General features: G+C 34.0%; 1 protein-coding gene across 3 annotated transcripts in view; it reads right to left on the bottom strand.

Annotated features, from left to right (window-relative positions):
* LOC115890501 overlaps positions 1–27,983 on the bottom strand; it is a 483,888-nt gene that overhangs the window by 46,571 nt on the left and 409,334 nt on the right. For all 3 annotated transcript variants that reach the window (XM_030910748.1, XM_030910750.1, XM_030910749.1), the window contains 2 exons: positions 17,570–17,767; positions 2,299–4,864 (listed from right to left, as the gene is read on the bottom strand). In XM_030910748.1, coding sequence (XP_030766608.1) covers positions 2,299–4,864; positions 17,570–17,767 — 2,764 coding nt within the window. The remainder of the gene's footprint in view (positions 1–2,298; positions 4,865–17,569; positions 17,768–27,983) is intronic.

The raw sequence follows: 27,983 nt of genomic DNA, 5'->3' as shown, positions 1-27,983 counted from the left end.
CATCTACTTTGCTTAAGTCTAATAGAGAAAACTGATTTGATTTTCACCCATTTTCTGGTTAACTCTTATTTTTGTAAATATTTCTTAAGTTCTGCATAAACAGTTTCTTCAGAAATTTCAATCTATGACGAAAATCTGATTTATTTAAACGTTATCATATTCCGTTCAAGGAGAATATACATTTCTTAAAATTTTTAAAACGCATTTTGTTGTAAGAATAATTAGTTATTTCACCATGTTTCAATTTTTTTAACGAATTTCAACCCTTAATTATGTTATTCGATATATTTGACGATTAATAATTTATAATTTAGTTCGTACTTTTACCCACAGTAATACGAGCTCTTGACATAAAATCTTTCGAGTGTAAATAAACGGTCGTTCCCGATTTTTAGCGAGCGGCGCTGGCTGTATTTTTTTCATATCTTAAATTTACACTGTTAATAATAGTAATGTGCAAATGAAACTAGTTTATTTGGGTGTAATTTTAATTAACGTGAACTACTTTCTACTATAACTACAAGTGCAGTGTGTTTGTGCCACCTGGTCTGGTTAATTAGTAAAATTAAGGCTGCTGAAAACTAATTTCAGCAGTTCGAGTAATTATTTTAAGGAATCTAACTACTTTATACTAATTGCAATAATTTGTAGGTTAAAATTTTTATTTATTTTTCTAAAATCATTATTGCAATTAGTCTAGCTAACAGATTATTCCTAGTTCTGTGTTGATTTTTTTGTAGTAATTCATAATGATGATTTTCTGGTAAGATCTTAGGAAAAATATATTCTATGTCTCTGCCTCCCACATTTCTTATGGAAAATGCCATTAATATGAATTTTTCGATATAGATGCGATAAATGATTGGTTTTGGGACCTTAGAAGCTCTTAAAATTCCTAACCAAAAATCCAGAGCTGTATTAAAATAAAACGAAACTTGATGGCAGCTCAAAGACAAAACATCGGTTTGAAAATGTGATTAACCATTAACAATGGCTTTTAGCAATATTGAAACATTGAAATGAACGGATATTTACTCGTTTTTTACAAACCAAACCAAATTTAACATAAAGTGTAATAAAAAAAAATAAGTGAAAGTAGATAATTTACTTTAGAATTGATGTTATCAGCAGAATATTATGTAGATAAATAATATGCTGCACACAGAACTATGAAAAATTTGATAGAAAATTTGTCATGCGATTAAGAAATGAATATTTAAACATGGCATCAAGAAATTTTATTTTAAAATCTAAATCAAATAAAAATATACTATTAATTTACTATTGTTTACACTGAATAAATTAATTTACAAACATAGAGTAGATATTCTATTATCTGAGATATTCTGAGGCATAGTATATTATATATAGATTTTTTTATTATATATTAGTATATAGATATATCGAAAACCACAATATACTGGTCGATTTTTCAAAAATACAATATAATGAATATTCAATGACGTATTAAAATTTCCATGTCACATATCATTTTAAAGTACTATGTTGCAGGTGATACTTAACGAGTTATTTCCCATGAAATTAAAACCAATTTGTATTCTAAAACAAGTAAGGCTTCAAGATAATACAGTATAACGCCTGAAAAACTTCATAATGTTGTTACTAGGCTTTTAAACTTGTTACTAGGTTTTTAAACTTAAAATTAAGGGTAAATCATTTTTCATTGCATATAATGTGCTTCATCACTAGAAGAAAAAAACATTATTCATTGTAAAAAGAAAAGAATTGGAGTTAAAAAAAAAAACAAATGGAGAGTTCTTGAAAAACACTCCGAAACAAAAACCGAAAATTATCGATATATAAAATAGGTTCTTATACCAAACAAATTATTTAAGGTTCCTAATATCATGGATTCTTATTGGACATCTAGAAACACAGATAAACAAGATCTTTAGTTAAAATGCAAAACTGAAGAAAGGCTCTGCTTTTGGCGGAAAAAAATAGGAGAAACAGATGCTAATAAAATTTTCGTATTTTTTTTTTAAAACACCTCGATAGTGAAATAAAAAAATATCATATTATAAGATAGATCACTTGGATTTCATTTCTTAATGAATATATTTAGTCTATGCTACCTACATGATATTTAAATGTTTGATTTTAAAATGTAATTTACGATTTTTGCAAAATCGACCAGCGCTATTGCGTTAAAAGGATTTACAAAATTGAAAGAATAATGCATTTTCGATGTTTGACAACCACATTTAAGAAAGTTAGTATTTTATTATGTACACCACCACTTCCTGTCACCATTAGTTTTGAACCACTCAAACTCACCCTTCGATAGGTTCTCCATACGCGGCCACGTAGACTGATCGTTCTCCACCACAATCGCCTCTCCATCACCAAAGTTGATTTTCGTCGAATAACCCCTATTTTCCGGAATCTCCTCCACCTTGTCCGCCACTGACCACGACGACCTTCGACTGTCCTTGGCCGCCGGAACTACCCGAATGTTAGCGAAACTATCCGAATAACGGTTTTCGTTGTCCGACAGGTAATCGGCCTTCTTAATCGGCCGCAGGTTTCTCAGAAGTTTTTGGAACTCCGGAGGATCGCTGGAAGCGTTGATTTTATTGTTTCTTTCTTCATCTTTGTTCACAAACGAATTATGAACTGTCACTGTCGATTTCCAGATGGGCGGGTCTTCTTTCGGCACGTGCCGTAATCTAACTCCCCATCTTCGAGAATCCTCGTCCGACGTCGATTCCGAAAAAGGTACGCTCTCTCCTAAATGGTACGGTTTAGGTTTAACGGGTTTGTTTTTCAAAATGCCTTTGATGTTCTCGTCGAAACTCTCCTTCCTGTCGTCTTCGTTCTGCTCGAAGTGGTTCTTTGTTTTAGATGCGTTAGTGTTAACCGTTACCACTCCGAAATTTGAAGGAACTCTCGATTCGTAGCTGGGTAGGTTCTCGTAGATATCCGGAGCCAGGGAGGAGGATAGTTTTTCCGAATTTTCACCCGAGTTTTCGTCGTTTGTCACGTTGAACATGGTTTTCTCGTACGATGTGTCACCGAAATGTAACATAGGAAGACCGTTTTTATTGAGGTCTTCGTTAAAGTTTGTTATAGGGCCCGAATTTCTGCGTCTCCGCCTGAAATTGTGTGTTGGAGGAGGTTTCTCATCGGTTGCAACGATGTTTACTTTACCAGACTCTGCGGCAAAGTGAACTTCGGTTTTACAGAACTCTACTTTTTTAGTTTTTCTGTTGTTTCCGTATGGATCGTCGTCTAAAACGTCGTTTTTTAAGTATTGTTCTCCGACTAGACTGGTTCTTCTGTATCTACTATCAGCAGCGTACTTAGCTTCATCCACCGCTATCGAGTGCCTCTTGATCTCCTTCTCGGGTTCATCGTTCCAAGGCAAGTCGATGACGTTGTTGTTCTTTACGATGGGTATTGTGATGGTGGTCGATTTAATTTCGCCTCTCTTCCAATCGGGCTCTCTAAATGTCGGCTTGCCCCAGGCCGTGCCCGCATCTTCCGCCACTCTGTTTTTGTCCTCTTGATTATCGAATATGCTCGTCATCTTTTTCACGTTCCCGTAATGGATACCGTTAAGCCCTTTGTTAATCGCGTTGTACTTGTTTTCCGTGTCACTTTCACTGTCCGAGTTTTTGAACCTGCTGTTAGCCGCGCTGCTTTTGGTCGAAGGCGGTACGATGAGGATGTCGTTAGATCTGCATATGCCACTGTCCGTGCTTGATTCGACCATTTTCTTGTTTTTGAGCGAGATTGAGCTCGAATCCTGTTGGGTGTGTACTTGCTCGAAACCGTACGATTTCCTCCTGTTGTACCAATCTTCATTTTTATGGTTATTAGTTCCGTTCACGAGTTTAGAGCGTGATTCTAGACTACCCGTGCTTATAACAGGTTTTTTATTTTGTGTGGTGTTTTCCATTCCGTAAACGTACGATTTTACTCTGCTCTGATTCGATTTCTCTTCTTCTGTTACGATTCCATCATCAATTTCTTCGTCTTTACGTTTCTTTCCATTACTGTAAACATTATTGCCTGGCGAGGTAGTGTGCCTCAACCGGCCTTTGACTTCCTGTAGCGACTCCACTGTCACAAACGATTCTCTTTTCTTCTTGGGCTTGGATATTAAAAGATCGTTCTCGTTATCGTCCAAATTCTCATCCGTTGAACTTCGATCTATCGAGCTTGCACTGGATATCGATTGAATTATTTGATCCAACGCTTCAAAGTTTGTTGAAACCGAATTGTTTCTTAAGGCTGTGTTCAGGCGTCTCCCTTTTTCCAACTCTTCTCGAATTTTCTTCACACTCACACCACCCTCTGGCAAGTCTAAAGGCTTCGTTGCTTCACTAGGCGAGCTACATTTAGGGTACTGTAAACTACGTCGGACTTTTGAAGTTCTGCGCCAGTTCTGGAGTTGCTCCAGGTCTTCCAAGTCTTCGATGCTTTTCACGCTGGAGTCCTTATCGAGGGTTTTGTAGATATCCTCGCTGCTGGTGCTTTTGGTTCGGCTAAGGACCGACTGTGAGGTTACTTCGTTGCTGTTAGACGTAACGCTACTTTCGAGTTCAGTTATTTCTACACCACTCACGCTTCCGTCACCGCTTTCTCTCTGGCTTATCGACGGCGATTTTCTGCCGAAAGCGTTCCTCACGGCGGATTCGTGAATCTGGTGACACAGTCTGGATACTCGGTGAAGGTTAACCGCTGCGGCTAAATGAGCGTTTCTTAAAGGGTTACTGAGATCATTCTGGAATGAGGAGGTTGAGCTGCGGGGTTGTCGGGACGGGGGTCGTCTGTTTACGCTACGTCCCACTGAGGCCTTTGACTTCTGAGAAGAGATGTCCAGTGGATTTAGTGGTAGCTGAAAAAGAAAATTAATCTATTAGAGAAGAATTAACATAGTTATTTTTTATACAAGTCGATGAAAAGATTAATTCACGAGCGATGAAATCGCGAGTGAATTAATTTCGGGAGACGATAATGCAATTTTATTGTCGTGTATAAAACAATATTTTTTTCCATAGCGAATTACGTTTTAAAAAATATTCAGAAATTATTATTTCAAGGAATTTATTACGAGTAGAAAAATATTGTGCTGGGTTGGCGTTGGTTTCTATATAATTTGATAAATAAATAAAGCTCTCTCTTTAGTTGTCAGTTTTGAGTCAATGTTATTTAATTCTCTTTCGTGTCGATTGCTGATTGAATTGAAGCCAGAACTGGCTCAAAACGAAATAAGTAAATTACCAACAGATATTTAGGCTGAGGCGACAAACACCATATCCAAACTATTTCCATTTAAATCTCGAATAATTTATGAAAAAAAATATAAAATTTTTCAAAAATGGAAACAATTAAAAAAACCTGCGAGAAGAAATAAAGTTTTTAACCTATCCTCGCTGTTAAAGTTATCATTTAATCTACCCTTGCGGTTAAACTACCATTTTATCTACTATTTGTGATAGATATAAGGCAATTTTAACTGTTGCTATAGAAAAAAGAAAATTATTACACTGTTTAAATAACATTGTTTCAATCAATTTTTAGAAGACAATCAAATATGTTTAGTTATATATTATTTAAACTTTTTTTAACTCATAATCCAGCTTGTATTATTGCCTAGTTTTATTTTTGTATTTATTTGTTCTAGTCCACTTTGGATTGTAAAGTATTTCTAACTACATATTATGTTTAAACATTAAAAAATTGTTCGTGTCAAGTTTTGGAACAAGTATTGTTTGTAGTTCACAAATTATGATCAATCCTCAGAACAAGGACACCCATTTTCCAAGACTGGTCACAGCAGCTTTCGAAAATGGATTTTCTCTTAAAAATATGCGATATATATATATATATATATATATATATATATATAAATAATATTTTCTTGCCTTTAGCTGTGTATTTTTTCTAATTTCGAAAAATCGAAAGTAGAGAAAAAATTAAAAAAAATAAAAGAGTAAAGAAAATTGTTTTGCTTGTCGTAAGGGAACCAAGCTCCACTCCCACAACCGGTTTCTGGGCCTACCCTTCATCCAGATTGGCAAAGCTGTCAGGGGCTGGTTCTCACCGATACGGCAAACAAAACTTCTTCTATATCTGCAGACGATGTCGTAAAGTGTCGGTGAGATATTGGTGCATCTCCGTCAAAGATGGTAAAAGGCGTTTTTCGGCCCGCTCAAATATATGAAATGAACAAAATTCTTGGCTTTAGTGTATATTATAATATTTTCTTGCCTTTGGCTGTGTATTTTTTCTAATTTCGAAAATCGAAAGTAGAGAAAAAATTAAAAAAATAAAAAGTAAAACAATTTTCTTTTTTACTTTTTATTTTTTTAATTTTTTCTCTACTTCGATTTTTCGAAATTAGAAAAAATACACAGCTAAAGGCAAGAAAATATTATTTATTAATATACACTAAAGCTGTAAGAATTTTGTTCATTTCATATATTTAAGCGGGCCGAAAAACGCTCTTTGCCATCTTTTGACGGGAGATGCATTAATATCTCACCGACAGTTTACGACATCGTCTGTTGATATAGAAGAAGTTTTGCTTGCCGTATCGGTGAGAACCAGCCCCTGGACAGCCCACCTGATGAAGGGTAGGCCCAGAAACCGGTTGTGGGAGTGGAGCTTGGTTCCCCCCTTTACGACAAGCAAAACAATTTTCTTTTTACTTTTTATTTTTTTTAAATTTTTTCTCTACTTTCGATTTTTCGAAATTAGAAAAAATACACAGCTAAAGGCAAGAAAATATTATTTATTAATATACACTAAAGCTGTAAGAATTTTGTTCATTTCATATATTTAAGCGGGCCGAAAAACGCTCTTTGCCATCTTTTGACGGGAGATGCATTAATATCTCACCGACAGTTTACGACATCGTCTGTTGATATAGAAGAAGTTTTGCTTGCCGTATCGGTGAGAACCAGCCCCTGGACAGCCCACCTGATGAAGGGTAGGCCCAGAAACCGGTTGTGGGAGTGGAGCTTGGTTCCCCCCTTTACGACAAGCAAAACAATTTTCTTTTTACTTTTTATTTTTTTTAAATTTTTTCTCTACTTTCGATTTTTCGAAATTAGAAAAAATACACAGCTAAAGGCAAGAAAATATTATTTATTAATATACACTAAAGCTGTAAGAATTTTGTTCATTTCATATATATATATATATATATATATATATATATATATATATATATATATATATATATATATATATATATCTATATATATATGTGTGTATGTGAGTAGCATTTTTAATACCTATTTTCTATACAAGCCCTGATACAGAGAGCCAGAGACGTGAACCGTGATGTCTACGCTTGTTTTATCGACTTCGAGAAGGCGTTTGATAGGGTGCAACATCACAAATTACTTGAAATATTAATGGAATATGGTATCGATGACAAAGACTTTCGCCTTATAACAAACTTGTATCTGCACCAGAGAGCGACAGTGCGTGTAGACAATGAAACCTCCCAAGAATTTACAGTGAGTCGTGGAGTGCGTCGGGGATGCATACTGTCACCAATTCTGTTTAATACGTACTCCGAAATACTGTTCAGACAAGCGCTCAGTGAAACAGAAGAAGGAATAAAGATCAATGGAGAAACCATCAATAATTTAAGGTACGCGGACGATACAGTTCTCATAGCAGAGAGTGCTGAGGGATTGCAGAAATTAATAGACCGAGTAGTAGAGGCATGTGATATGTATGGTATGAGGCTTAACTGCAAGAAGACCAAAATTCTAGTAGTTAGTAAAAATGATGAGGCGTAGTACCACCAGATTAGGGCGAATAACGAAACCTTGGAAACAGCAGATACAATCATGTATTTGAGCTGCAGCTTGAACAAGGAATGGGATCACTCACGAGAGATGCCGCATAGAAAAAGCCAGGACCGTTTTTAACCGTCTTAGAAAAATCCTAAGCAATATGCACCTGAATATTGCTATAAGAACACAGGTCCTAAGGTGCTACGTATTCTCCACGCTCCCATATGGAGTGGAAGTTTGGACCCTGACAGATGCTACATCTAGACGCTTGGAAGCCTTTGAAATGTGGTGCTATCGCCGCATGCTCAGGATCTCATACACTTACCATGTCACAAACAATACCGTGATCCAGAGAATGCAAAAGGAACTAGAAATAATACATAGTGTGAAAGTGAGAAAAATGGCATACCTTGGGCATGTGATGCGTAATGATAAATACCAACTTATCTAACTTATATACTGCAGGGCAAAATAGATAGTAGAAGAGGTCAGGGACGCCGACGAACATCATGGCTGAAAAATATTAGACAGTGGACGGGAATGACGACGGTACATCTATTCAGGGCGGCTGTCAATAGGATTATGTGGACCAACATGATTGCCAACATCCATAGAGGATAGGCACTGAAAGAAGAAGAAGAAGCATTTTTAACTATTGTAATGGATGGAAAATTTGTTTTTTTTCGTAGATTCGTAGGGTCCTTGAAAATTTGGCGCCATTACGTGTGGAGCTCTAGGTAAGTAGTTTGAAGTAAAGTGGAAACAGATGGGGCTGGCATATGACCTACGCCATGTGACAATTGACAGATGATAAAGGACGGTTGACAAATGTCATCCGATGCGCCTGCGTGGATTTTTTATCGGCAACATAGGTTGCATATTCACTTCTATCTCATAAAATAAAGTGGTAGGGGAAGGTTAAACTTGTTTTTAATAAAATAAGGAAAACCTGTCGGAACCTAGCGGTTAGATATTAAATCGCCAGTACATTGTGGAGATCTCGTAGACAGTACTCATTGAAATTCTCTGCGATGTGTTTGAGCTCACCTGATGAAGGGTAAAGGCCCAGAAACCGGTCGTGAGAGGTTGGTTGATTTTCCCGAAATGACAAACACAATGTGAAAAATTTTTCATAGCAGTTCACGGCAAGAATTATATAATTTGTTTATTTTATTTATTAGGCTTTGTGAAAATGTGTGTCTCCTGCTTTCTCTCTACTAAAGAAGTTTCTTAAATAGCGAGCATAAGGCGGAGTTCCAAACTTTAATATCCAATCTGGAAAGGCTGAGATATTCTTATCTTTCAATAAATTAATTTAAAAATCCATAAAAAACTAACATTAGAATGTTAAATTGTGAAAAAATGAAAAAAGATAACATTGAAACCTCGGTTGAAACATTGACCCACCTATAAGTTTTTAATAAGATTAAATAAAAGGATTTTTTTTAGAATCATATATGAGGTTCAATAATTATTTACTGCTCTCTTGGTGCAGTTTCGAAAGTGAGTAATTTCTAACACATCTACTCAGTTATACTCTGTTTTTTTTCTCAGGTAAGATTTCGACAGACGATGACAGTAGAAAAGCAGATGACGTCCCATACCAATCTATTTATTTTACTAAAAAAGTTTCTAATATTTTTTAAGTTAACTATGGATGGGTTTAAATATAAATCCGTCGTCTCTTGTTGTTTTTAACCAGTTTCATTGGTTTATATTAAAAATGACAGATCATATTTTAATTTTATTGGTTTGACGGAACGATGGACGACAAACGGACGCCGATGCGTATGAACTCGCCTTTAGATTTTTGAGGCTTTTCAAAGTCTTGCCAAATTATAAGTTATAATTTTGTATCAACTTATGTCAAATATCCTGCGTTTTGGAAGATGATGAATTTTGATTCGTATTATTACATGTGTTTTGTGCCTTATGAAGTCAAGTGGAGGAAAAATCGAGGGAAATTAACTGTAGAACCAGAGCGCAGTTTATAGTTAATACTCGTTGCCTAGGCAGAAAGTCCTATACACCAATAAAGTTACCATCAATAAAGTTTGTATACCATCTCGTCGTAGATAAGTGCATGTCGTATATGGTACAATGATCGTACTAAACATACTAAAAACTGGAGTAGCTGTAAAATATCTACATCACACGATAGGTATATAATGGATTTTAGTAGGTACTGCAGAAAAATAATGTCAAAATGTACTGGTTTAAAAAAAAATTAAGATTAAAGTTAATTAATCAACCCAAATCAACCTTTAAGGTACAAAATTTGGTGTTATTATTAATAAAATAGTTTGTTCTTTATGTTGTTTTATTTATTTCTGTGGAATATTACAAATTTGTATTTGTACATAAGTTATATTGATAAATATAATAATAAATGCGGAAAGTTTCTTGGAGCTTGAAAGTAAGACATAGTTCGTTTTTATATTTTTTTGGTATGTGGTGTTTTGTTCTTGTTTGTTTTGTATTAACACATACCGTTTTTTTAAATAAAATAACTCGATTATATTTTTCAGTTTTATACATTTTTTTTCACAATATTTTGAAGTAATCACTTGTCAGTTAAATTTCAAATATATGAATTTCCTGCTATGAGTTCCAATTGTACCAACTTATTTCTTTCTAAAATAAAATAAACTACTTTGAAATTCAAATGACAGGCACATCTATCACTGTTAAGGATCTAGTCGTTGGACAGACTATAGTAGAAGAGTATTTAACTAGATTTTCATTGTTATGGAGTTCACCAAGATTTGTTGAAAAAAAAAACGATTATTAAGAAAAAATAAATCCTTTTAGGTCTTCAAGTCTCATAAATAATATAAGCTTCAAAATGTTATGGTATTCTGCTAATGTACATAATTATTTATTAGTCATGCTCATCTTTGCATGTCATTAAGATTCATAGCCTGGACGTTAATTTAGTTAGTATGCATTTGATTTTTTCATATTCGTTTTCTGACTCATCTTGGTGCTTTTCATAAAAGGAAATCGACTTATTTATGACTAATTATTAATAATCGACGCAAATATGTCAGACTTTTAAAATCCTACTTCCAAGTTAGTTGGCAGTACGCCGCAGTACTAATTATTGCTAAGGAGTTTTATGTTAATTAATAGCATCAAATTTGTGTTCTATTAAAGTAAAAGTTTTTTTAGTGATGTTTTTGATTAGTAAAATTAATAGGTCTTTGCTAATTTTCGAACTAGAACTACAATTTTAAAGTGAACCCATTAATAATACTGGCGGTTATTGACCTTAACTATAGGATATACAGGGTGTCCCAGGCTGAGCGTGCATTAGAAGTTGAAAATGGTGTTATAATCTCTTTGATCGGCGATTTTTTTTGAAAATGGAAACAATTTACAGCAAGGTAAGATCATTTTTAACTATTGCCAATATTAGTTATCTCCAGTATGTGCGATTTATTGTCAATAATGCAATAAATCGGACTGATAATCTGATTATATTATCCGACTAAAAGTCTCTTTTTGCTTCTTTTTGATTTATAAGCCAGGTCTCTTTGGGAATAATGGACGCTTTTTTAAACAGTATATTTATATTTTATACCTACTGATATTTTTAGATTGTTAATTTTAGTATAAAAAAATTTGTTTTTCTGTTTTCAGGTTTTTGTATAAGGCTCCCGTTTTCATGTTCCTGTGTCCGTTTTCTGTTCTTGAAGTCTGCGAATACGTGTGTTTATTTACAAATTACTGTAAGTCATGCTTATACCTTAACTAATTTACGTTAAAAGTACATATAATTAACTAATTGGTATTGAAACAATACAATCCTCTATATTTTTATATTTATTTAGTCACGTTGTTCCATATTTCAAATAAATATATGTGAATAAATTATTTTTTGGTTTTATTTATGAAAAAATACAAAATACATTTGAACTGAAAGAGGGCCCGCCATTGAATAACCGGAAACGGAAATGAAAATTAAGCCATCATGTCCTTATCATGTCAACCTGTCAATTGGAAAATTAGTTCTCCAGACGACAACGAAGGCTTTCGGTGGCGTATCGTGTTTCCACGATTTAACACAGAGTTGACACTTCTTTCTAGTTAATTATTTTATGGCTATCTGTTTCAAAAATTAACTTGTTCAAATGTCATATAATAATGGCGGTAGCTGTCATGGAATTGAGTGATTAAAACATTATCATAAATCATTTTTTTCAAATGAAAACCTAGTTTCTTTATTCCACTAATGAAACGGTTTTTCAATTTGTTACTTTTTAACTATACATAAACAAATAAATCGTTTTTAAGTTATTTAAGATTGAGTTAGAAAACGTATATTTTTCTTGATTTTATCTAGCTTCCTTTAACATTAAGTGTCAAACGGTCAGAAATTTATTTCCATCTGACAGAGAACGAATTATTTGAATTTCTTATAGTACAAATACTGCCTGCCTTAAGAGTTTAAAAAGTGTATTTATAAAAATATATCTCGTATTTTCGCTCTTTAGTGATATCTAATAGCTGATATTAATATTCTGTACGATCGAAAAAAAAACAGCGCAAAGTTGGCTCGAAAATGATGCTGCTTTTTGAACAAAGCGTCAAAATATGACATGGCCAGATCATGGTACAAAGAAAACAAGGTATGATCGATATAGCGGCTCCAATCTCATTAAGTTTGCGCATACCATCTGTGACGTCATACGCCATACAAAAAAATATCCATATTGTTCAATTGCCACAATTGCCACTAATAAAAAAAGACCTAAAATAGGGAAGAATTAGGACATAACCCCAAAAGTTATGTCAAATCATCGAGTTTGACACTTGAAAAATTATTTTCACATTTTGACACAATCAAATTTCACAGATGACACAATCTGTTTGACAATTTGAAATTGGCGCGTAGAGCTTGCCGACCAATGGTGCCGTTTATCACCTGTGACGTAGTGACCAACCTGCGTAATATCATACCTTGTATTCTTTGTATCATGTGGCCAGATCTAGTGTTTTACATCACTTTAAAGTCATAGGCTACTCGTTAAAATCAAGAAAAATATACGCTTTAAAACTAAATCTTAAATAACCCAACAAGGATTTATTTTAGGTATAGGAACATATATAATTAAATAGTAACGAATTGAAAAAACCTTTTCACTAGTGGAATAAAAAAGTGGGTTTCCATTTGAAAAAAATGATTTATGATAATTTTTTAATCGCTCAATTCTATGACAGCTGCGGCCATTATTATATGAAATTCGAACAATTTAATATTTGAAAAAGATAGCCACATGTTTCCTCTTTGTGGCACAGTGGCTGTAGTAATCACTAAATTTGAAGTTTAGGCTAGACACATATTTTTGACAGGCAGATTTTTTCCTTTAAACATTTTAAATATTTTTTTCCTCAAAAACGGTTAATGTTAGATATAGAGTGTTTAATATCAAAATTCATAAAATTTTACAGAGAACTTAAGTACATAATAAAAAATGGAGGCACCCATTTAAAATAAGAAAGTTGGTGTCAACTTCCGGTATTTCCGGAAGGGCCGCCATATTGAAAATATTTTTAATCGATAGATCTCGTTGTGAAACTGTGATGTGCAAAAAATCTCTGAGCTAGATGTTGTAGTTCTATAGAAACTTCTAATGCATGCTCAGCCTGGGACACCCTGTATAACACTAGAAATACACGTATTTAATAACTCTGGACAGGAAACAATATAAAATAAATATTGCTTTTGATGACAATATTAAAAACAATGGACACTCGAAGCAACATTTGAATTTTAAACAATTGCCTATGGAATTAAACAATTTCCTGAATATGCTAGTTGACCTTTAATTTCACCAATAGAAGTATGTTTACTTTATTTGTTCTTTTAATATCTTGGGTTAGAGGGAAAATAGAGAGTATGCGGTTTGCGATGGCTTTGGAAATTTTGTGCTCTATTATGACCAACGAGGTATAGCCTGCCATTTAAAATTTTTATGTACTATTACTACTACTACTGCCATTACTCGCTGACGAGTATTCGACACACATCAGAAGATGGTCACGCAAGGCGTTTTCTTTCATGAGCTTTTCTGTGACTGAAAAGCCCGATACGTGATGTTATCTGCCTACCGCACTTCGGATATTCAAAAATCTCATTGCTTTGTTGCCTCTTTACTTTTGGGTTGTCGCTGTTAACTGAGTTTACAATTCTTCTCCATTGAGTTCTATTGTGAGTTGTTTCTTCCCACTCATTCTGCATGTTAATCCTCTTTAAGTTTTCGTCGAAAATGTCCTTGTACCTTTTCAGTTGTCCACCCGGCCTCCTCTTAAAGTCTGCAAGCTCACCGTAAAGCAGATATTTTGTATGCGGTTTTCTTGCATTCTGCATATGTGACCAGCCCATCTTAAGCGGGATTTTATAACCATGACTCCATTACTCTCGCAGTTAGTTTTTGCAAGGACCGATACGTTTGAGACATGATGGAACCACCGGATTCTTAAGAGTTGTCTAAGGTGTCTCTGTTGCAACTTGTTTAATGCGTTCATGTGTCGGCGGTACGGCACCCATAATAAATTTTTTATGTATACGCTCAACAACGTTACGATGTCACCCAGCGCCCTCTAGCTACCACGGTAAAATGTGGGGAGGAAAAGTCTATATTGCAGATTATTAAGGAAGGAAACCTCTTTTAAACGAGCCTCATTTTGTTTAATTCTGTTAACCTAAACCAGCTTCCACTAGGTGATGCGAGAACTTGTCGTTGATGGGGAAGCTCCTAGTCAGGTGCTAAAGGAAATTTTCTCTGTCAATTTAAGGAGTAAAGAAAACCAGAAACAGCCTGGCGCATCTCCATCAAAGGACTCAAAGAGCTAGAATCTCTCACCTCTGCTCCGGTAAGGAGAGAAAAAGGATGGAAAGCCGTCCAACACCGAGAGTCAAGCAGGGACGAATCACCAGCTTTGCCGCTATTGTTGGACAAGTAAAAATTGCGGTGCTGCCAAAGGACTACCCAGAGGTTGCGCTGATCACCGACCAGCAAACGGCTCTAGAAGAGGCGGTACTGGACAAAGTAGTAGGGAGCGGATTGCAACGCAAAGATCCACAAAATATAGGCCCGCTACGTCTTGTGGGTGGGCATGCTCCTCATAGATTGTATTGATCACATTTATATTTTCATGATATTTTGACGACGTTCGTGCACTATAAAACTCCATCATCAATGATCAACTCAGAAAATCATGTAACTGTGACAGTTAGTTTTGACGTAAGAAATGTCAAAAGTTGATGTCGTCCGATCACGACCAAATTTGGTGGGTAGACGATGTCGGCGTCTTCATTAGGTGAGACTACTTCATCAGGGGGTGGACTTTACCTTTTTAAAGTTATAAACGCTCGAAAAAATCATCAAATTCAATAATATAAACTAATCGAAAAAAGTTAAGCATATTGTGTTTTAGCTAGGAAGAAACATTTTCAGAAAAAATGTGTTATAACTATTAAAAGCTATGTCGTTTGTGTAAAAAATACTGTTTGTAAACATAAAAAACTGTACCCAAATAAATAAAAAGCATTATGATCAAAAATGTACATTTAATTTTTGTTTAGAATAGAACTTGTTTGCGTGTGGCTAACCTGCAGTTTGCGATATTGTGGTTATTCTGTCATCGATAATATGAACAGACGTCATTTAACTATTTAATGAGTCTGGATCTGTCATGGAGAGGCATAGGGAGGGTCGACCAAGGTCGACAAATGCTAGGGAGGACCGAAGCTTACTGAGAGGAGCTAGGATAGATCCTGCAAGAAACTACACGTTGCTTAGCCAGGACCTTTTGGCTCCCAGCAGAGTACGTATTACCCCTCGGACGGTCTTAAATCGATTAAAAAAAGCAGATTTACATTGCTATAGGCCTATAAGACGCCCTCCGTTGACAGCGAGAGTCAGGTTGAGGTCATAAAGCTCAACGTTTGCTCTGGCGTAATGAAAGAGCTAACTGGAATGATTAGTGGCATAGTATAGTGCGATGTTCAGCGATGAAAGCCGCTTTTCTCTTTGTACTGACAGACGTACAGTTCCTGTGTGGAGACTAAGAAATACAAGACTCAACGACCGATATGTTCAAGAAGGGCATCCCTTTGGAGTTAGAGGTGTAATGGTCTGGGGTGGAATTTTCTACGGGGGCCGAACGCAATTGTATGTCTGTGAAGGTACAATGACAGGTGAAATTTACGCTGACGACATCGTTTGAGGATCACGGAGGGCGTCTTATAGGCATATAGCAATGTAAACCTGATTTTTTTTATCGATTTAAGACCGTCCGAGGGGCAATACGTACCCTGCTGGCAGCCAAAAGGTCCTGGCTGAGCAACGTGTAGTTTTTTGCAGGATCCATCCTAGCTCCTCTCAGTAAGCTTCGGTCCTCCCTAGCATTTATCGACCTTGGTCCAAAACTTTTAAGTAGAGTTAAAATTATTATTAAGTATAATCCGGGCCTGCTCTCTGAATCGTTATACGTCCCAATTATCTTTCGTTCTTTATTAAATATTACACCATTTAGCTCGAAATATAGAAAGCTGAAAATTGGCAATTTTTTTCTTCACGCCTCGAAAAGCAGCCGGCTATTTTTTATCGATTTTTGAATAAAATATGAAATTAGCTCGTAACAGATCATAGAAAAAGCCGTACGAAAATGGACAAGTGGCCGCAAAAAACCGTCCAGTCATACTCTAGTAAGCATGGGCTATTGTTCGATGCCGGATTTCGGTCAGTACCCACTTCGTCTGATTTTTTAACGAGAAAATATTGAGGAAGGCATAAACAGCGCTCCTTTTCAAGACGTGCCTCGGTAAAATTATCGTTGTTTGGTTTCCGATTGTTCCCATGTCGAATCTTTTTGCTTATTTTTTGGTCGTGCGCGATTTAATCATAAGTTGCAGATTTAATAAATATACTAGAACCTTGGCTATCTACAGTGAATATATCATGGCGTCGAGTAATAGAAGAATGGAACGGTGGAATATCCAGGGGGGGGGGGTTAGGATAAAAGAGGCTTTTTTAATACAATCTAATAAAAATAAATGTATTGCTCATGCATCTGTAGATGTTAGTAATGTATGGTAATTACTTTTTTTGATTTTAAAGAACATAACATAAATAAACATAACATACGTAAAAATTCAAAATAATCATACAGAAAGTTTGGGCTTTTTGGTTTTACCTTATTAAGTAATTGTTATCAGGTAGTAATTGTTAATTTTGAAGTTTAACTTGATATAATGTCATTTTAACAGAACGCCAACGGTTTTTGTAGACGTATCTGTTTTAAAAAACTAAAGTGTTCTCGAATAGTTGAATTTAAATATTTTTTTTAAATAGTTTTTTTCTTTATTCTTTGTATTTTTTTGCTTTCGACGACGGAAAGAGATAAACTTTCCGAAACGTTAAGCATTTTTTTCTTTGTTATGCAAATTTGTATAACTGTAAACATAACTTCTGACAAGCAGTGTCCGTTTAGGTTTAACGCAGAAGTGTTTACAAAAAATAACTATTTTATTTTGTAGATTTTCTTCCAGTGCAGTGGCAAAATACCCATAAAGGATTTTTTTGGAGAAGTTTGTTCATATTGTGTTGAATTAATAGAAAGCACAAGACCTATCAATATTAAATCACCTTGTTAATTCTCCGAAATCGTAAAACAATAAATGTGAAAATAATAAGACCATTTTAAACTATTTCTTATTTAATTTCTTCTATATAACCATACATTGATCAATTTTCAGTTTAAACCGAAGCAATTCCTACCTGTAAATCTTCGAATCCTGCCGTGAGACTTTTAGTAGAGGCATCGAATTTGCCCGACCATCGGCTGCTGCTCACCGTTTTCGTCTTCACCACCTGCAAGTGGGCCCCCGCCGCTCTACTCTGAAACACCTCCAGCTGTCTGCTGGCCTGCTGTTGCACCGAACCATCGGCACCAGTTCTTGCTCTAGAATCCACCACCTGAAACAACAGGAACAGTCTTATTAATTTTCTATATACTATCGATTTAGAGAAACTATCATAAAAATTAGATATTTACTAGTTTATTATTGACATATTGTGTCATTACATGTATAAAATTATACACTATATCTGTATTAATGATAGTGATTTTGAAAGAAAATATCATAACAATTCATCAACTTATGCTAACCATGTTAGCATCATCAGCAGGTAACTAAAGAAGTGTTTAACCAGACTAAAGTGTTTTGTGTATTGTGGTGAAATTGTGTGTTTTGTTGTTGTAAACTAAATTTTTCAACACAGATTGGATATGTTATAATCTAATAATATTTGAGTAAATTAAATGATACTGCCAATTGTGGAGTTGGCAGGAACAGTTGGCAGGAACTGTTTTGGCACACCCAACCCCTTTAGCATGGTTAGCTTTACTGCATCCTAATAAACATGTCTACTAACATATAATGACATGTAATGACTCAACTATATCAGTAGCATATAAAAATAAATCCAAAAATAAATTGATTGGTGAAGTTAAAAAGGTAAGGTATAAGAAAAAAACTATCATGTACACACATGGCCAAAATTATTGCATATAACGATATTTTTATTTTATTTTGGATCTAATATGATTCTTTTTATATTTTTGGACATATTGGCTTACTACACTAGACTAACTAGTATAAAATTAAAAATCTAAGTGCAACTAGGCTGTTATTATAATTTTATTTCATAATGAGTGAAAATCAACAAAAACAAATTTCATTTTAAACAGAAAATATTGAAAACAATTTTATTTCTCACAACTAATACTCTGTATTGCCTCCTCGAGCCGCAATGCAAGCTGTGAGACGACGTGACATGCTCTCAATTAAGTTGTCCAGAAGATGTTAAGGAATTGCTTCCCATGTTTCGCGCGCAGCAATTTTCAATTCATTTAAGGTACAGGAGGATCATTCATTTTGGCATTTTAACATGTCCCAAGCATGCACGATCACATTCGTATCTGGAGACATCGGTGGCCACCACAGTTTTCTTATACCCTCTTCCTCACAAAATTCTCGAACCGCTAAAGTGCGATGGGGAGGAGCATTATCGTCCATGTAAACAAATTCATCCCCCACTGCCCCTCGAAATGGACGCACAATAGGCTCTAAAACGTCTCTAAGATATGAGGCACCTGTCATTGTGCCATCAAAAAAAAATAAGAGGAGCTCCGTGCGTTATACCTGCCCATACCATAATGCTTCCCCCTTGAAGTTCAAGCGTGCTCGTCTTCCAGATGCTCTCCAGACCAAAGTTCGTCGCGAGTCTGACACTAGGCCTATTCTTGTTTCATCACTAAACATGACGAAATTCCAATTAGGTCCATTTGCTCTCATCTCCTCAGCCCATTGTAGTCGCGTAAATTTGTGCTGTAAATTAAGCTTCGGAACACGTAGAGGCCGTAAATGTAATCCTCTGTCATGGAGTCTTCTTGCTATGGCCTTTCTTGAAACATTCAAGGCGAGCTAACTCATTTTTAATAGCAGTACTAGAAAGCAGGGGATTGCGTCGTGCAATTAGGGATATTTGACGGTCTTGCACAGCAGTAGTAACTCTCTACCTCTTCCAGGCCCGTCTGTAACTTCGTTTGATTTTTTTTAATATTCGCGAAACATCGCTTTGGTTAACTCCTACAATTTCAGCTATTGCAACTTGCCGGTAGCCCTGTTGAGACAGTGTTACTATTCTGACTCTATTAAACTGTGCAATAATGTTTCTAGACATTTTAAGGCCAAAATAATAGTCAAATTTCTTCTGAAACCCAAGAGACCACAAATCGAAATGTGCAAGAGTTTGTAATAATATTGGGTCTGAACGATAAACATTGTTTACCCTATCCATTTTAACAAAAAAATGTTTATTACTGATTATCAAAGCTATGTATCAAAAAAGATTCTTTAAATTCCTTTCCGTATATTTTTAAACGACATATCGTCGGTGAAACGTGATAAACTGCTAACTCCATTATTCCTAATTTTACAGGAGAGCAAAAAAACGGTACAAACAAATATGTACACATGTGGGAAGTATTTTGATGCGTTAATATGATAAAGAGATAAGAATATTATTGGCTGGGGAACAATAAAACTCAATATTTCGTGTTACGTCATTTTTTTCCGACACAATAGGGAGATAGCAGATATTCGTCTTGCAGAAATAAGAAAAAACATATACTTCTGGAGATAGCAACCTTTATTGTTTGAAATTTTGAAAGTGGAAATGAATATTACCCAAACAGATTTATAAATAATCAATTAAATTTAAAAAATATGATATTCATATATTTATAATATCGTCGGTCTAGAAGCAAAACATACAAGTCCAAAAACGAATAAATTTTAATGAAAATTTTAAAATTTTTTGCATTTTTAAAGAACTGAAATAGCAGAATTTTGGACTTAATGAATATGAAAATAATTTAAAAATTAAACTTATAATTCTTAGAAGATATGGTAGAATCCTTCCATGCTTATCCTAATTTTTATACAACGGTAGTAGACTGAGCTTGGAAGACAGTGCGTGATTTTATTAAATGTTTATTACTTTTCTCCTTATTTTTTTAATTTTTATAAAAATTGTATCATTTACGTGAAAATACGTTGAAAAAAATAAAACTGATTAGGTATCATGGAAATTCTTGTACAAGTAAGTAATGTTATTTAAATTATTTATAGCACGCCGATGAATTGCTCGTATATAGCGAATTTCGTTTTTCCCCTAACCCTTTACGGATACCCCGTATTTACAGAACGGATCGACGCAGGGTCGAACTGGCCATATTATATAGATAACTATTAGGGGGGGGGCCCTTATAGTTCATTAATAATTAATGAGAATTCAGAATAATTATTATTTTTAACAATATTTGCTTTTGCATTGCATTATGGAATTTGCATTGCATTGGTTTACCTTGCATTAGGGTAGTTCCCTGATTTCTATACAGGGTGAGTCTTAAATAAGTGCAAATATGTGCAGGGCTAGTAAATCTCGATAACAAATTAACAAATTATTTTCTCTTTACGGGTTTTTCAAATAAATCCAAAACAACCGAGTTATTTTACTTTTAAAATTTCCAATTTTTTGCTATAATTTTGAGAATCATTGGATTTTCTTTTTTGTAAATATAATCTACTACCTATGTTACCATATTACAAACAAAGTATGTTTTTAAACTAAAAATTAAAAAAAAATCCCAATTTTTTTTTAAATTCCAAATTTTCAAAAAAAAAAAATTCGCGCAAAAAAACTCATAATCGTGTTTCTTGGGTCGAAATATACTACCCTAAAAATATTTGCACTTATTTAAGACTCACCTTGCATATAATAGGGAAAAATTGACCAAAACGTAAGGCGAAAAAATACGCCAAAAAACACACTAGCCCCTCCTTACATTGCCACCCAGGCCCCTTTGACCTAGTGCAACCCTGGATCGACGTACTGTACTAAAAAAACATACGACTGAGAATCTGTGTGTTTGCTTTAGCGTGATCGTAACGAAAATTACGGAGATAGCAGCATTTCGGTGGCTATTTCAGATCACTAGGAGTTAGCAGATATTATTGAGTTAAAATAAAAAATTTTCTTTAATCGGAAAAAATATGTTTGCTTTCCCTACTTATAGAGTATTTTTTACTCTTTCTAATGGTATAAAAAAACTTATTAACGTAAAAAATGGAGTTAGCAGGTTATCACGTTTCACTGACGATATGCAATAATTTTGGCCACTTGCAATGATGCAATAATATATACATATTTTTTCAAAATACAATTTTCTTCATATATCTTGTGTATAGCATGAATATATATGATTGTACAGTTTAATATTAAACAGATGTTAGATGTGGAAACGGTAAATTTAAGGCGGTACCCGGTATAAAACATGTTTTCTGTTACGTTATATGAATTATTTTAATTATAACCTGTAATAACATACAAACTCTATAAAAACTTATTTATTTATAAATTCTTTCACGATCATTCACTTAAAAACGCAAAATATCAAGTCTTTACACTGCTGTGTTAAGTAATTAAATAAATAGTGCCTCATCGAGCCGTAATGTATTTACAGGGTGTGTCAGTAGGAAACTACTTCAATTGATATTATAAGAAGTCTGTGAAGGGATTTGAGACAGTAGATATGTTGCTAGGGGTGATTTAATTAAAGTATGTTGAAGATGGCGGTATTAAAAAAATCTATTTTGGCATGAAAGTTTACAATAACTGGCGGTAAATTTCGTCAGTATTACCAAGTATTACTTTTCTAACTGCAGTCGTCATGGCTAGCTTTAACTATTGTTTTATACTATCTTCTACTTACAGTGTTATGCTTACAGAGCGTAGGAGACTTCTCGCATGTAGGTTTACACATTTTGTGATGTCTGCCATCAGTGATTCAGAATTACACGAGATCTACATTTACGATGAAACTACCTTCTATAAAATTATAGAACTTTTTGCTTAGAAAAATTGCAATTGACAAAAGGGTAAAGGATTTCCAATTTGTTTTTAATATCATAAATATATAAATTTTATTTTCCTTTTGGTGGCTAATCTGGGATTATTAAAATTTTATAATTAAACGTTTTATTGAGGGATTGTTTTTTCTATGTATTATGAATTATACTTAAAAAAATGTATTTCCACAAACTTAAGCATAAAAGCTAAATAAAATCATGGTTGAAGACACTTTACATTTTTATAGCAACCAAACTTGAACTAAACTTAAGAGTGGAATGGATGGAATATTATACTTTTATGCCCAACACACTCATGACTGTTAATTAACTTCGAGACGTGTGCAGTATGTGAGACGGTTATTTTTTACCTTCTTCAAGGACGTCATTGCTAATAAAATTAAATTAAACCTTTATAAGATTTCAAAATAAATACGACCTATTTTTTTTTGTAAAACGTATATAAAAACAAATTAAATAAGCTGTCTTAAATAATAGTTATTTTTTATACAAGACGATAAAATGGTATTTTATCGTCGAGTCGACCGAAAAGATTAATTTCGGGAGACGATAATGCAATTTTATCGTCGTGTATAAAACATTATTTTTTTCCATAGCGAGTTACGTTTTAAAAAATATTCAGAAATTATTATTTCAAGGAATTTATTACGAGTAGAAAAAATATTGCGCTGGGCTGGCGTTGGTTTCTATGTAATTTGACAAATAAATAAAGCTGTCTGTTTAGTTGTCAGTTTTGAGTCAATATTTTTTAATTCTCTTTCGTGTCGATTGCTGATTAAATTGAAGCCCGAAATGGCTCAAAACGAAATAAGTAAATTACCAAGAGATATTCCGGCTGAGGCGACAAACGCCATATCCAAACTACTTCTATTTAAATCTTTACGATAACTTATGAAATGGACTACAAAAATTTTCAAAAATGGAAGCAATTAAAAAACGTGCAAGAAGAAATAAAGTTTTTAACCTATTCTCGCTGTTAAAGTATCATTTAATCTACCCTTGCGGTTAAAGCACTATTTTATCTGCTATTTTTGATATACCGGGTGTTGCATCGTCGGAGGGACATAGGAAATCCCATGTAAATTTTAATGGAGTCAATTATTGGCTTCCCTAATTATTTTAGAGAATAATTCTATTTAGGTTTATTGAAGAGCACTAAAACCCACATTCAAAAGAATAACTTTAGACATATTTGATTAGCTCGTTTACGCCGATTTCTTTTTAAATATTTCTCCTTTCTTATGGCCCTGTATTTACTTATGAGCACCAGTCAAGGTAAAAGATAACTGTCAAATGAAGTTGTCATTTCAGAAATTTACCTATTTAGTGCTTTATTATTATTGAAAACTCATTCCTACATCGGAAATCTTAAAGAGATATTTATAAATACAAATTAATATGAATTAAAGTAAAATAAAGTAATCAATTACAAGGTTAATTATAGTATTATTACAATATTCAATAACCTATTAATTTAGGTACTATTAAATTGTTAGAACTTTAGGATTTAAGAAGATGTTCAAATATTCCTCCATCGACTGCTAGACAATAACCCAGGCGATCATAAAATTCTCTTCTTACATTCGCTAGTTGGTAAACTGAAATTCTATTGCATTCGGCAGAAATAGCATTTTTTAACTCGTCTAGATTTGGGTATTTTTTATCCTTGTATATCCTGTTTTTTAAATGGCCCCAGAGAAAAATTATTTGGCGAAATATCAGGAGACCTTGCTGGCCAATTTACTGTATGATTTAGGCCAATAACGTTTCCGTTAAAACTTTTGTCTAAATATTCCCGAACAGCCAGAGTACTATGTGCCGGGCAGCCATCCATTTGGTACCAAACTTCTTGATTTTCCCTAGCGGCATCATGTAAAGCAGGTAAAATATGATTTTCGAGTAGTTCCAAATAATATTCTGCATTTAAATTTCGTGTAAGAAGTAACGGCCCGATAATATTGTGTCCGAATATCCCTGCTCAAACATTTACTTTCTGTGGATATTGCGTCCTTGTTTCGACAAATCTGTGTTGGTTTTCTTTGTTGCAATATCGATAATTTTGAACATTGGGTTCATTATTTAAGGTAAACGTGCATTCGTCAGTGAAACATATGTTTTTTAAAAATTCCCTATCCGTGTTTGCTCTTTCCATCATATCAAAACAAACCGCCTGCCGGCGTATTTCGTCCCCATCTCGTAGCTCTTGGTGCTTTTCATATTTGAAGGAATAGTATTTATGTCGTTTCAAAATTCGAAACGCTGTAGTGTGATCTATTCCTATTTCATCCTCAAGTTTCCTTGTGCTGATATTTCCATCGTTCTCTTCCACGCACAATAAAACTTCCAAGTCGGTATCATTTCTTGCATCTTCTCTTTATTCCTGCCTTGCTTCACATCTGTAGTTATTTATTAGGGTACCTTTGGTCTCAAATCTCTGGATATTCCTTGCTATTGTAGATTTTACAGGTATCGGTCTATTAGGATACAGAGCAGCAAACATGTCCGACACGTTTTGATAACTATTTCCTTGATAATACCATTTAATCATCAATACTTTTTTTTCGGTAGTGTAATTCATGGCTAATATTTTCGATGTAGGTATGAGTTTTTAATAATAATAATAAAGCACTAAATAGATAAATTTCTGAAATGACAACTTCATTTGACAGTTACCTGTTACTTTGACTGGTGCTCAAAAGTAAATACAGGGCCATAAGGAAGGAGAAATATTTAAAAAAAAATCGGCGATAACTCGTAAACGGGCTAATCAAAAATATCTAAAGTTATTCTTTTGAATGTGGGTTTTAGTGCTCTTCAATAAACCTAAATAGAATTATTCTCTAAAATAATTAGGGAAGCCAATAATTGACCCCATTAAAATTTATATGGGATTTCCTATGTCCCGCTCGACGATGCAACACCCTGTATGTATATTATAAGGCAATTTTAACAGTTGCTATGGAAAAAAATTAATTTAATTAACTACCATTTCATTGAAATAGTTATTGAAATAAATACAAAATAAATGCTATTCCCGAATAGAAATATATATAGAAATTATTTTAAAGAAGAATGGAGGACCCATGGGCACACCCAGCATTCTTCAGGCAGAAATCTACGCTATCGAAAGTTGCGCATAATTTATCTTAAATAAAAACTATCGGACAAGAGATATCCATCTTATCCGAAGCAGCATTAAAAGCGAGCAACTATGTAATCATCAATTCGAAGTTAGTCAAAGAATGCCTAGAGAAGTTGAACAAATTAGGCAAAAAAAATAAAGTCCTCCTATTCTAGGAGCACCAAGCCAGCACACCAAGGAATAGAAGGAACTGGAATAGAACCGTTTTGCCTTTCAAGTGGAAACCAACTTGAACTGGAAGCTGAACCAAGCTGAACTGGAAGAACTCAAGAACCTGGAAGACTCCATCTGTCTCCAAGATGAACACCTCAGTATACTCTGTTTTTTTTTCTCAGATAAGATTTCGACAGACAATGACAGAAGAAAAGCAGATGACGTCCATACCAATCTATTTATTTTCCCAAAAAAAGTTTCTAATATTTTTAAGTTAACTATGGATGCGTTTAAATATAAATCCGTCATGCGTCATCTTTTGTTGTTTTTAACCAGTTTTATTGGTTTATTTCAAAAATGACAGATCATATTTCAATTTTATTGGTTTGACGGAACGATGAACGACAAACGGACGCCGATGCGTCTGAACGCGCCTTTAGATTTTTGAGAGTTGTCAAAGCCTTGCCAAATTATAGGTTATAATTTTGTGTCAACTTATGTCAAATACCCTGCGTTTTGGAAGATGATGCATTTTAATTCGTGTTATTACGTGTGTTTTGTGTCTTTTGAAGTCAAGTGGAGGAAAAATCGAGGGAATATTAACTGTAGACCCAGAGCACAGTTTATAGTTAATACTCGGTACCCAGGTGGAAAGTCTTATACACAAATAAAGTTACCATCAATAAAGTTTGTAAACCATCTCCTCATAGATAAGTACATCTCGTATATGGTACAAGGATCGTACTAAACATGTACTAAAAACTGGAGTAGCTGTAAAATAACGACAACATACGATAAGTAAATAATGGATTTTAGTAATGCAGAAAAATAATGTCAAAAGGTACGGGTTTAAAAAAATTAAAATTAAAGTTACTTAATCAACCTTTAAGGTATAAAATTCGGCAAGTGTTATTATTAATAAAATAGTTTGTCTTATTTAAGTTGTTTTATTTATTTCTGTGGAATATTACAAATTTGTATTTGTACGTTGTAGATAAGTTATACTGATAAATATAATAATAAATGCGGGAAGTTTCTTGAAGCTTAAAATTAAGAAATAGTTATTTTTTATATTTTTTTTTGTATATGGTATTTTGTTCCTGTTTGTTTTGTATTAACACACCGTTTTTTTAAATAAAATAACTCTCCCAACTCACTTGTCACTCAAATTATAAATATATTAATTTCCTGCTATGCGTTCCAATTCTACCAACTTATTTCTTTGTAAAATAAAATAAACTACTTTGAAATTAAAATGACAGACACATCCATCACTGTCAAGGATCTTGTCGTTGGACAGACTATAGATTGAAGCTAAAAAACAAGGGCGAATGCAGGTTATATGGGGAAAATGGGGAAAATACCAGAATATCTCAACACTGATAGCGCCGAGACGGCAATCATTCATGTCATAAACTTTGGTACGACTGATATCGGAGATGGAAACCTAACCTCTGTAAGACCGTCTCAGATACTGGCTTTTGTCAAAGCCCTGAGACTGTATGATTAGTTATAAATCAAGAAAGGGGGATACAATAGGTCTACAATCTACAAAAAAATAGGTAGTTCATTGGTGAATTACGACCTTCAAACTTCATGCGTCCTATTCTGCGTTGATAATATCTAACGATATTTTGATTATCTACGAAAAATATACTTAACAAAAACGACCATTAAAGGGGGCGGTATGTATTATTTATAGAATGGGACAGTCAAAGATATCAAATTATCTATTTGAAATAAGTATAGGTGCAGTGGTCGAGACAGTTAAATGCTCCAATTATCAAGGCTAGAATTGTTAATAATTAAATCAATCATTTCGTAATATGTGGCCGCATAAATAATATCTATCATTACTTGTATATTTGCAAATCTAAACAGCCAAACTTTCAAACACATTCTAATAACAACGAGAATGTACATATCTAATGCAACAAGAAATTTATAATTCTACATGAAATATTACTGAAAAAAAAAATATTACTTAAATATGACCCACAAATTTTAAATAAGTATCTAAAAAAAATTCTGCTATCTAAGTAGTACACGAGTGCACGAGTTGCTAACATTTTTTTCTACAAGCATTAAAATCGGGATATCCCTAAAAATTATTATTATTATATTATTGCTTCGAAAAAAAAAGCATGAGCTTGGAATGTATGTTTTTTTTATTACTGAACATCGTCATTAATACTTGGTATTTCTGGTGCTTGCCGTCGTGAGGAACTTACTAAAATGACGGTCGATAACATAGAAGATAAAGATTCAGTTTTGATTGTTAAGTACCCGATACAAAAACAAACATAGACCGAACATAATAGAACAACATAACTAATCATACTTATATAACAGCTCTTAAGGAACTATATAAGGACGCAAAATCAAAAATAAAGGTAGGAAA

Source organism: Sitophilus oryzae, unplaced genomic scaffold (genome assembly GCF_002938485.1).
Source record: "Sitophilus oryzae breed Bouriz unplaced genomic scaffold, Soryzae_2.0 scaffold_87_pilon_pilon, whole genome shotgun sequence".
NCBI lineage: Eukaryota > Metazoa > Arthropoda > Insecta > Coleoptera > Curculionidae > Sitophilus > Sitophilus oryzae.
The sequence above is the reverse complement of the archived record's forward strand: the minus strand, read 5'-3'. Positions and strand labels throughout refer to the sequence as shown.